The following is a 12,213-nucleotide window of genomic DNA, read 5'->3' as shown; positions in this document are numbered from 1 at the left end:
TATCTTAGAACACACACACACGCACGCACGCACGCACGCACGCACGCACGCACGCACGCACGCACGCACGCACGCACGCACGCACGCACGCACGCACGCACACACACACACACACACACACACACACACACACACACACACACACACACACACACACACTTTATTTTCGGTTTGTGCTCATAAGTATTTTCTTTCAAATAGGGAACATGTCACCTTAGAGTGAAACGTGTTTCATTGTGAGAGCTTTGCTGTGGAGAGAATTGGATGTGTCCAACGCATCACATTCCAGAAGGCTTGTACATCAGTTTGACCTCTGGATGTGTGTTTTCATTACATTAAGACGTTTCATAGGTTAGGCCAGATTTATACTGGTGTGACGTCGTGCACTGAAAATATCCGATCTAGAAGCTTGTATGACAAAGACAAAGTAGCCATGCTGTAAATCAGGCTTTTGGCACCCAAAACCTTCCTGTCTGTCCATACACCTTCACACAACTTTGACTATTTGTCTTGGCTCTCTACATGTTGTGAACGTCCAGGATTGGAAGGAATTCCATCTAGCTTTATAATTCCTATACTGGTATAAATTCAGTTATGTATGTCCCAGGGTTGGCCAACATATTTTTGGATTGTCGTGCTTGTTTTTCCTGTTTTTCCTTGTGATATGAACGTCATTACTAAACCATACGAACCACAGATTGAGTTCCATGAAAAGTTGAACAAAAGTTATGTTATTTATGGAACTTGGAGTCCTTGGAAATGGCCAAATATCTGTGTGACCCCTGGTATTTACGATGCATGACAACTGAAAGAAACCCTGATGCCAATTAAACAAGCTCAAGCTGTCAATCAAACACAGGTTTTATCGCTTAGTTGTCTGATGTCACATTAGATACAGGCTATTTCTGTTGCTATTATGGCAGTCCCATGAGGACAATGGAAGAGCTTGTCTGGAACAAGTGGGGATTCTTTTACCCAAAGAGTGAACAAGGGGACACCTCACTAACCTCTAACCAGCAACATAGCCCCTGGTATTTCCCTTGCAGGCCTGAGCATCGTGTGTGTGTGTGTGTGTGTGTGTGTGTGTGTGTGTGTGTGTGTGTGTGTGTGTGTGTGTGTGTGTGTATGCGCGCGCGCATGCGTGCGTGCGTGTGCAGGAGCCCGCAGGCTTGGATCTGCGTCCCAGAGGATAGTTGTCAGCAGTTGACCTTTGACCCTCAGTTTTATGAACCATGCAGTGGGCTAAAGGAGACTCATTAGCAGCTACAGGCTATTAGCTCTATAAAAACCAGAGTGTCCCCTGCAAACGACAGGGGTTAAGTCCTATCCACACATTAGCCATTTCTCTGCCCTCTCTTTCGGCTCTTTGTTAATCCCCCCCTATCCACTCAGAGTGACCCCCCCCCCTGGTATTTCCCTTGCAGGCCTGAGCATCGTGTGTGTGTGTGTGTGTGTGTGTGTGTGTGTGTGTGTGTGTGTGTGTGTGTGTGTGTGTGTGTGTGTGTGTGTGTGTGTGTGTGTGTGTGTGTGTGTGTGTGTGTGTGTGTGTGTGTGTGTGTGTGTGTGTGTGTGTTCCCACCATTCATCTCACTCAAGGTTTCAACTTGGTATGTCGCTTTCATCCTGATGTATTCAGGGTTCGATTTGTGGGCAGGGGAGGGGGGGGGGGGGTAAATCCATGCCTTTGCTTTTGATATCACCCCTCTGATCATTCATTATTATTGCAGGTGGCGGTGGGGTATGTTTTATCACTGCTTCTGGTCAGACTGAGTTAACCACTTGAACCCCAGCATCCATATTCTGGGGGGAACATTTTCAAAAATGTGTCGATCTACAAGCTCACAATGCGTCGCCTTGTGAGCTTGTAGATTGGCTATTTTTGGCGAAGAGATTATCTATAGATGGAAACATTGGTCTAAGTGGTCTACAGTTGTCACTCACGTCCAGTTCTTGACTACAGGGCTTTAAGTGGTTACAGTACATAGAAATGTAGACTGATATGTTTGGTATTTATGTTTTTGCTAATATCACAATGTAAACTTTATTAACATTTATGTTAAGAAAATCTCCCCCCTTCTGTGTATTTTTTTTCTTTTCTTTTTTTCCATATGAACCCTATGTATGTATTTGCCTATTTTGCATGAGGAGGGAGTTGAAGAGGTGGAATATGCTATTATGAACTGTAGTCGCTAGCTACCAAAGGGAAAGGGCTAGCATGGTGGATGAGGTGAGGGAGGTGTGAGTTGAAGAGATGACCTTTAATAATATAATTAGTTCCCGACATGCATGGCCTCGAGTAGGCGGGCGCCGGTCTAGTATTTTATAATCAAAGTCAATGGGGAGCTGATCGAGCTGAAACCTTGCCCAAATCTGACCTCATATATCATACAATCACAGGCTGACCACATTAATTCACAGACATGCCATTACCATGTGGATCCCGAGATCAATATGATTATTTTTTTTCAGCAAGGTAAGAGTCATTATTTTGAGCAATTCACTGTTTAACCATTTCATTGGATATGAGTATTAAACATGCTTAATGATAATTAATTAAGTGTTCTATCAGATGACAGAAAATTAATCCGTCTACCCTTTTTCCTAAGTGCATCCTGTCTGAGCTCCATTTTTAGCCCAACCATGTAAGCAATCTTCCAATTACAGACCTCCTTATGTGACACTGATGGAATCCAGCGTTTTTACAGCCGTGATTACAACTTCATTACACATAGAGAACCCACTGTAAAACGTGGACCCCTGCATGTATGCCATTGCCAAGCCAGTCATCCTCCAAACCCCACCGCTGTGATTGGCTGAACACATGAAGGATAATGGTGGGAGCGCTATAGTTTTGTTTCACGTTATAACCTATTCCATCCACTAGGCTTGTCAACTCAGACAGCATACTCGTCAACACGCAAGGCCAACGGTTCGCTTGGACACGCCTGCATTGTTCTCAAATCTCAAGAGATTTAAAATCATGCATTTGTTGTAAAAACTTGCGCATAGCCAGTACATAAAGTAAATGAAAACGCTCCCCAAGCCTCCCCAAGGCTTCGGAATGGCATACTCGGCATACAAACTGCCCTCTATCTGTCTCACCGTCCTTGATCTGCCGCTTCTCACTTCTTTTTCTGTCATGCCCAGCCCTAACCCACCACCCCATTCCCTCTACCTAATCTCTTTCCCCACCCATGATTTGTCTCTATTTTTCTTCCTTCTATTTCCCTCTGTACCTCTACGTCTCCCAGTGCATCTACCCCTGCCACTTTCTCTTTTTCCACCCCTTCCTCCCCTCCATCCCTCTGTCTCCGGGGCAAGATTTCCCCTCTGTTCACGGAGACAAAGGAGAGGTTGTGCACCTCTGACACCCCTCGCACCCACATGAAGCCCTGCCGAAATGAATAAACCACAGCCCTGAGGCTCGCCCGTCACGCCGAAGCATGCAGCACTTTGTGTGTATGTGTGTGAGTGCACGCACACATGTATGTGCATGTGTCCGTGTAGCCATGAGTGTATTTTGTGTGTGTGCCTGTGTATGCTCGCGAGTGTACGTATCTGCATAAGTGTCTCTAACATGCATATCGTTTGTCAGCGTCCATCGAGCATGCATGTGTGTACTGTACGTGTGTGTGTGTGTGTGTGTGTGTGTGTGTGTGTGTGTGTGTGTGTGTGTGTGTGTGTGTGTGTGTGTGTGTGTGTGTGTGTGTGAAGTCTGCCTCGGGCTCTTTCCTTCTGTCTCTCCCCTATGATGGCGGGCTATTAGCACTGAGCCCTGGCTGACAACAGCACAATGTAGCCCTGTGTGTGTGTGTGTGTGTGTGTGTGTGTGTGTGTGTGTGTGTGTGTGTGTGTGTGTGTGTGTGTGTGTGTGTGTGTGTGTGTGTGTGTGTGTGTGTGTGTGTGTGTGTGTGTGTGTGTGTGTGTGTGTGTGTTATAGCGTCAGTGCATGCTGATGTTGCTGAAGCACAACACGGAGAGAGGAGAAACCAAGTTACTTTGAAGTGTTTTTGCAGAGGCTGTACGTGACACTGTTCTGGTGTACGCACTGGAAAACCCCAAGTGTTCATTTAACTCAGAGAATATGAATATCCACCATCTCCAGTCCATTTTTATACTGTAGTCTCAGAATTAAATTAACACTCAGGATTCTTTTTTCTGTGTATATACATCACACGTTTCACTGTACTTTCTGATCTTAATCAGTGTCTAACATGAATATCAAGCACAGAGCCAGAGGGGAGGGGGTCCCAGATGAATCATGGTATACATTACATGTGTAAGGTTGCTGTTGTTTTGTCACCACAGCTGGTGAGAGCGCACAGCCCATGCTGTGCACACACACACACACACACACACACACACACACACACACACACACACACACACACACACACACACACACACACACACACACACACACACACACACACACACACACACACACACACACACACACACACACACACACACACACACACGCACGCATTCAGAACTAGGGTAAGGATTTAGGCCAACTGATAAAAAGGACATAATGTGATATGATATTATTAAATTTAACCAATAACTTGTGATATCTGTGTGTGTACGTGCGCTCGTGTGTATGTGTGTAAAATCATGCACAAATGTGTGTGTGTGTGTGTGTGTGTGTGTGTGTGTGTGTGTGTGTGTGTGTGTGTGTGTGTGTGTGTGTGTGTGTGTGTGTGTGTGTGTGTGTGTGTGTGTGTGTGTGTGTGTACACCCTTGTGACCATCTGCACAGAAGCTACTATCTTCAGATTACAGTGAATGATGTTCTGTGTGTCAGCCTTTCTTCTATCCCCAGCCAGCCTCTCTCCTAACACTCTTATTTTCCCTCTACCCTTCACATGAACTCCTGCATCCTGCTGCCGTCTGTCTCTCTTTCTTCCATTCCTCACAAGAACAACATCACCAAAGAAAAAAAGAGATCGCTCATCTCGCCACCGTTGTTCTTTGATTTAATCTCCGCTCTCTCCATCTGGAAGAAATAACATTATTATTATCTCTGTTAGCTCTGAGTCCTTCCCTCTCTCCACCAGGCTACTCCAGTGGTTCTCAGTCATTTTCATGTAAAGGACCCCCAAATTGATATTTGGCCGCTGAACCCCATTTTGTGCCATGACTGACCCCCATAAGAGAAGATTTGTCAACATTCTTCAAAAAATGTACGTATGGGGAAAATAACAAAATGTGTGATAAATATGAAAAAGCTGCTCCTGTGGAAAGGTTATCATATCTTTATTTACTTATATTGACCCTATAAACAATTTAATATAGGTATGGTTTTGCCCACTCTTTCGACAATGAAATCTTGTCTGGATCATGGACTATAACCCTAACCAGTGGGCTACTAGTGTTTATTTGACTCACCGAGTCACCTGCATGTATGCTCATCACCAGCATAGTTTGGCATTACATCGATGTACCATTTTGCTGAGAAGCGGTTCAGAGTGCCATCTCTGCAGGGACTATGGCCGTCTCTCTCTACTTTCTAACTGTAGGCTATATTCAATTAAGAAATAAACAAACATGCAGACACATTGAACTGTCTAAATAAACTTAGACAAAGCATTTTAAATTAAGCCAAGAAAGGAAAGGAAATGAGAAAAGCTGCCAGTGATTCAAGGACAACATGTCCTTTGGCTGAGCAAAGACATGAAACACAACGGGATAACTAGACTCAGTTGAATTCAATTCATATTTTTCACTCGCCTTTTTGAAACACCCACGGACGGTAGCAAAAGCTGTGGGAAATTGATTTGTACACTAATTATCCCCCTAGTTATGAAACTTAACGCATGACAGTTTTCACATGGTACAACCAGGGCAGCATTGGGTGTGTAATGTAATTTGCTCTCTCACATGCCCCCCGCCCCACCCCACCTATCCACCCACAGCCATGTCAATGTGTCACACACAAGTAGTGTGTAGTACTGTGTACCTATTGCATTATCTGCATTTCAATCGATTGCTGGAATTTCACCCTCACCTGGACGCTGTCAAAACAAATCCCTGGCCAATCAGACATCAGGCCCACACAGCGGTGATCTCCTGGGCTTTTTAAGGACCACGACTCTCAGTGACCTTCTGTCTGTATAACCTCTGCCACAGAAACCCAATTTAAGAATTTATGCTTGTGCACTTGGTAATCACATTTTGTCATTAGACCCATGCAACCACATTACGTACCACGGACATTTTAGCTTAATTAGTTAGTACAATTTGTGTGCTTACAAAGAAAAGGACTTTCTCGTTCACACTAAAGCACAGGTATTCATATGGGGCCTGTGGTCCACAGAGGGGCTGCCAGTGAGGCCAATTGGAAGGGGGATCATAAAGAAATGTATAAGGCATTTTCTAAGCTTTTTAATAGATTTGTTTCGTTGTTTGCAAAAATATCAAAAACTAGAAAAAGTGCTCCTCGGAGCACAAGTCTCCGCCAGGTCAGGTAGGTTATTTTGGCCTCCTGGTGGCGCTATAATAGGCCAATGGGAAAAGGGTGGCATTTCTTCCTAGGCCGTGCACAGCAATCGGACACATTCATGATTTGAGGCATTTTGCTCTAAAAATGTGTTTTGCTAAATTTGACCTGCTGGTGGCGCTATAACAGGCCAATGTAAAAAGGGTGGCATTTGTTCCTCAACGTAGTGCAAATGTGCGTTCAAAGTTTCACCGCAATCGGAGGCTGCGTTCATGATTTGCGGCATTTTGTTCAAAACGGGCCACTCCTGCAAACTTTAGATGTCAATCTTAGCCAATCAGGATGGAATATGAAAAATCAAACAGATAAGTCTTGATCACCTGACTATAGAGATCATGTGTACCGATTTGCGTGAAATTTGGATCAAATGTGAAGGCTTAATATCAAAAAATGTGTTTTACATAAGTCGGCCTCCTGGTGGCGCTATAAAAAGCAAATGTGAAAAATGCAGGGCAAAGGTTTTTCCTTGACGTCTAGAGAGTGTGCATGCAAAGTTTTACACAGATCGGGACAGTTATAGGTAAAAACACGAATTGGCCTGTTATAGCGCCACCATGAGGCTGATTTAAACATTTTCAAATGGCATTTCTTCCTCGGCCTAATGGGAATGTGTGTGAAAAAAATCACATAAATTGCATGCTGTGTTCATGATTCGAGGCATTGTGTTTGAAACGGAGTACTCCTGCAAACTTTGGAAGCCAATTTTTGCCAATCAGGATGGAATATGAAAAATCTGAAATTAGACGTTTCTTTTAATGACTATAGAGATACTGTGTACCGATTTGTGGGATTTTTGGCCAAAATCTGTAGGAGTACTGTCCAAAAATGTGTTTTGCACAAATCGGCCTCCTGGTGGCGCTATAAAAGGCCCATGAGAAAAATTTGGGGCAGAGGTTCTGCTGTGGCATCCAGGGAGTGTGTGTGCACAGTTTCGCTGCGAGCAAGCCAACGGTGCCGGAGATTAGCTGTACACAGACAAGACAGAATGACACACGGACGGACGGACGGACAGGGGGTAAAACATACTCTCTCGCCATGCCTTTCGGCCTGGCGGAGACAATAAGCAATCTAAACTAGAAAAAGTGATCCTCGGAGCACAGGTCTCCGCCAGGTCAGGTAGGCTATTGTGGCCTCCTGGTGGCGCTATTATAGGCCAACGTGAAAAGGGTGCCATTTCTTCTTAGGCCTTGCACGACAATCGGACACTGACTGCATTCATGATTTGAGGCATTTTGTTAAAAACATGTGTTTCGCTAAATTAGACCTGTTGGTGGCGCTATAACAGGCCAATGTTAAAAGGGTGGCATTTGTTCCTCAACATAGTGTGAATGTGCGTGCAAAGTTTGAGCGCAATTGGACGGTGCGTTCATGATTTGCAGAATTTTGTTCAAAACAAGCCAATAATGCAAACTTTAGATGTCAATTTTAGCCAATCAATATGGAATATGAAAAATCAAACACATCCGTCGTGATCACATGACTATAGAGATCATTTGTACCGATTTGCGTGAAATTTGGATAAAATTGGAAGGAGTAATATAAAAGAATGTGTTTTACACAAGTCGGCCTCCTGGTGGCGCTATAAAAGGCAGATGTGAAAAATGCAGGGCAAAGGTTTTTCCTTGACCTATAGGGAGTGTGCATACAAAGTTTTACACAGATTGGTGCAATTATAGGTAAAAACACGAATCGGCCTGTTATAGCACCACCATGAGGCTGATTTGAAAATGTTCAAATGGTAGTCCTTCCTCGGCCTAATGGGAATGTGCGTGCAAAATGTCACGGAAATTGCATGCTGTGTTCATGATTTGAGGCATTTTGTTCAAAACGGTGCACTCCTGCAAACTTTGGAAGACATTTTTAGCCAATCAGGATGGAATATGAGAAATCTGAAAGACCCGTTTCGTTTAATGACTATAGAGATACTGTGTACCGATTTGTGGGATTTTTGGACAAAATCTGTAGGAGTACTGTCAAAAAATGTGTTTTGCACAAATTGGCCTCCTGGTGGCGCTATAACAGGCCCCTGTGAAACATTTGGGGCAGAGGTTCTGCTCTGGTATCCAGGGACTGTGTGTGCACAGTTTGGCTGCGAGCAAGCCAACGGTGCCGGAGATTAGCTGTACACAGACAGATCGAATGACGGACGGACGGACACACGGACACACGGACACACGGACACACGGACACACGGACGGACGGACAGGGGGTAAAACATACTCTCTCGCCATGCCTTTCGGCCTGGCGGAGACAATAAATTAAATGAAGCAATTTGTTTTTACTATTAGGGGGTACTTGGCATGGAAAGGTTTGTGAACCACTGTCCTAAAGTAATGCTACTGAACAGCCCATGTGCAGATTACATTACAGCAGCACACATTTATATTTAGCCCCAGCTTTTTCCTGAACTTTTCACTGTCTGACAGTGTATTATGTCTTTATGTTTCTCTATTATGTTTCTTGTTCTATTTCAAACTTTTAGCTTCAGTTTCATATTTTACGCTTTTATGGTTTTGATATCTGCTGTTCTTTAATCTGCCATAGTGACCTATTTGGAACCTTGATTTAAAAAGGTGCTCTGTACATTATGTGTAATGCATTTGCTTATAATATGCCGTAAAAACATAATAGCATACAAGTTTACCAATAAAGAATAAGATGATTCAGCATAAGTTGTCATCGAAACTTTTTTGTTTTTTCTTTTACATTCCTCCATTTTACTGAAGCATCCAGTAATGTGTCTTTTACTGTGGAAATATCTTGTTTATGGCTTGTTTATAGTGCAGTGTCTCGGAGAGATTAGCATTGCATATCCAGACGTTTCTCCTTACTCTATTTGTCTTTGTCAGCGCTGTCCCAGCATAGGATTATGAAGTGAAAGGTTCTTGTCAAGTGAGAGCCGGTATCACAGGGAATGCACTGAAGTGGTTTTCTTATACTTGACTGGTTGGGCTTACCAGGTTTCTTGGAAATATTTGCTTTCATCACCACATATGCTCTCAACTGGAGTCCCCCAGGGTTCAGTGTTGAGGTACTTTTACTTTGCTTGAGTATTTCCATTTTCCGATACTTCATACTTCTACTCCAGTACATCTCAGAGGCACATTTTTACTTTTTACTCCGAGCTTTCGGCCGTATGACCTTCTTCAGGCATACAAAGACAAGTGAATGCAACAGTACATAAAGGTTGGAGCAGTGTCATCACTTGATAGCAAATACAAGATACCTGTGTCCAATATTACAGTAACTAGATAGACATCAAGGGAAATGTAGTCCCAAATATAGTGAACTACAGAGGCCATACTCGCCTGTCAACAGGAACCCCTCTCTCTCTCTGAAGAGTAAACTCCACTTTTTACTCCACTAAAATAAATTGAAAACCTTAATTACAAGTTACTTTGTAGATTTAGATTATTATGATGAATCAAAACATGCATTAACCAATTAAGCCATATTTTATACTTTTGAATACAGGCCTTTTACTTGTAACAGAGTATTCTTATATTGTGGTTTTGCTACTTTTGCTCAAGTAAAAAATCCGAGTACTTCTTCCACCACTCCACTCCCTCCGTTATGCAGATGAACAGTGCATCGCTGCATGCCTGGCTGACATCTCACAGTGGATGTCCTCCCACCACCTCAAGCTCAACCTAGACAAAACAGAGCGTCTCTTCTGCCTTGGGAAGTCTTGCCCCCTGCAGGATCTTTCCATTTCCATTAACAACACCCCGGTGATTCCGGCTCCAACTGCCAAGGCCCTGGGCTTGATCCTGCAGTCAGCTGTCCTTCATGACACCCATTGCAGAGACTATGCTCACCCCGTTTGTAAAGTAAAGACAAATGGGCGTGAAGGCTCATCCGAGCTCAGCCCCTTACTGCCCTGTATGGCATGGCTTGGCGCTTCATAATGGACTCTCTCCCCTGGTTCCCAAACTGTGGAATGACCTCCCTAGACTCACTCCCCGTCTTCCAATCAGTCTGAAAACCCACCTCTTTAGATTCACCTCATCCCCTGTACCAATTATCTCTGTGTCTGCATTTGTTGAGTATTTAGACAGATGGCGGTTATGTTAATGAGATTGATGCTAGGTATGTCATGCAATTGTTCACAGATGCTATGTATGTTATTCGGATAGATGTCTATTTTGTGTTGTTCGCAGATGGTCAGTATGTTGTTGATACAGATGCTAGGTTTGATGTTTTCCTACTATCCCAGTTACTTTGTAGCACATTGTTTTCTTAGCACTAATTACTCGACCGATTACCCTGTTGTTTGTTGACTAAGGTTCATGCCATCAGTGGTGGAAGAAGTACTCACATTTAGTACTTAAGTAAAAGTACCAGTACCACAATGTAGAAATACTATGTTCCATGTAAAAGTCTCAAATTGCATTGAGCAGAGAGAGAGAGAGAGAGAGCACGAGAGAGAGCATGAGAGAGAGAGAGAGAGAGAGAGAGAGAGAGAGAGAGAGAGAGAGAGAGAGAGAGAGAGAGAGAGAGAGAGAGAAGAAGATAGTGGGAGGGACAGAGAAAAAGCAGCAAAGAGTGACAGATTGAAACAGAGAGAGATAGTGACAGAGAGAGAGCCTGTTGGTGTAAGTAGGTTAGGCGTGGATTGGGGAGTTAATGCTGAGATTGGTGATGCATGCTTCCCATCAAGGCCTCTCTCCACGAGGACAAGAACCTGTGTGTGTGTGTGTGTGTGTGTGTGTGTGTGTGTGTGTGTGTGTGTGTGTGTGTGTGTGTGTGTGTGTGTGTGTGTGTGTGTGTGTGTGTGTGCGTGCACACGCATGTATTTTACATTTAACACCAGGCCCCAGGCAAGAGAGGGGGAAGGCCCAAATTCAGTGAATGTGTTGAATGCAGAAAGCGAAAAACAGAGAAGCAGGAGGGAGGATTCGACCGCCGCTTCCTAATGTTATTATCCCAAACATCTGTGGCTTCACGCTTACAGTAGTTGTGTGTGTGTGTGTGTGTGTGTGTGTGTGTGTGTGTGTGTGTGTGTGTGTGTGTGTGTGTGTGTATATGTTCACTATAGCTATGCATGGGAAGCCAAAAGCTTTGTACAGTACGTGTTTGTAGCTGCAAACTAAACTATTTACTTTAGTTTAGTTTGAGTTAGTTTTAGTGAGTTTTAGTTTGTGTAAAACAGGGTTACTGGGGTAACATTTAGGGCAGACGGCCAACCATCCACAAAACAACTATAAAAGACAACAAAAACTGTCCACAAGATGCTGTGCAAGCTCTCCGATTGGTGAGACCGTTCTCCTTCAGAAATATTCAACATATTTTTATCACCTTCTACTACACTTCTGCACTTGTTGGACTCTGGTGCTTTCTCACAATTTTCACCACTCCGCCGCTACAATGCCAACTGTGGACAGACTGGCAACACGGTGTAAGGCTACAAACAAACTGGAAGGTACAGATAAAATAAACTGAAAAAGAATTGTCAAAGAAAATTGTCAAAATCCCCCACGGATGACTGGAAGTTTCAATTTACCACACCACCAGGGTTCGAAACCAGGCATTTACACATGGAAAAAGGAACAATGGTCTAAATAAGTGGTGACATGTCCATGAATTACGCTGCAAGGCTTTCTCTCTCTGAATGATAACCTTCTGACCTCTATATTTCAGAATTATGTCCAGAACTCCCCTCCCCCCACATCCTTTGCAAAATGGTCACAGCTATTTTGGAGACAGCATGCT

The 12,213-nt window shown here is 43.7% G+C and overlaps 1 protein-coding gene across 1 annotated transcript in view; it reads right to left on the bottom strand.

The window, feature by feature from the left end:
• Positions 1-3,386, bottom strand: part of LOC311045095 (endothelin receptor type B-like) — a gene marked incomplete at both ends in the record, with an annotated part of 12,533 nt that extends 9,147 nt beyond the window's left edge. The window contains one exon of the mRNA XM_084056903.1: positions 3,237-3,386. Coding sequence (XP_083913029.1) covers positions 3,237-3,386 — 150 coding nt within the window. The remainder of the gene's footprint in view (positions 1-3,236) is intronic.
• Between the last annotated feature and the right edge of the window lie 8,827 nt (positions 3,387-12,213).

This window comes from Gymnoscopelus microlampas (genome assembly GCF_963454915.1).
Source record: "Gymnoscopelus microlampas genome assembly, chromosome: 5".
NCBI classification, from domain to species: Eukaryota; Metazoa; Chordata; class Actinopteri; order Myctophiformes; family Myctophidae; genus Gymnoscopelus; species Gymnoscopelus microlampas.
The sequence above is the reverse complement of the archived record's forward strand: the minus strand, read 5'-3'. Positions and strand labels throughout refer to the sequence as shown.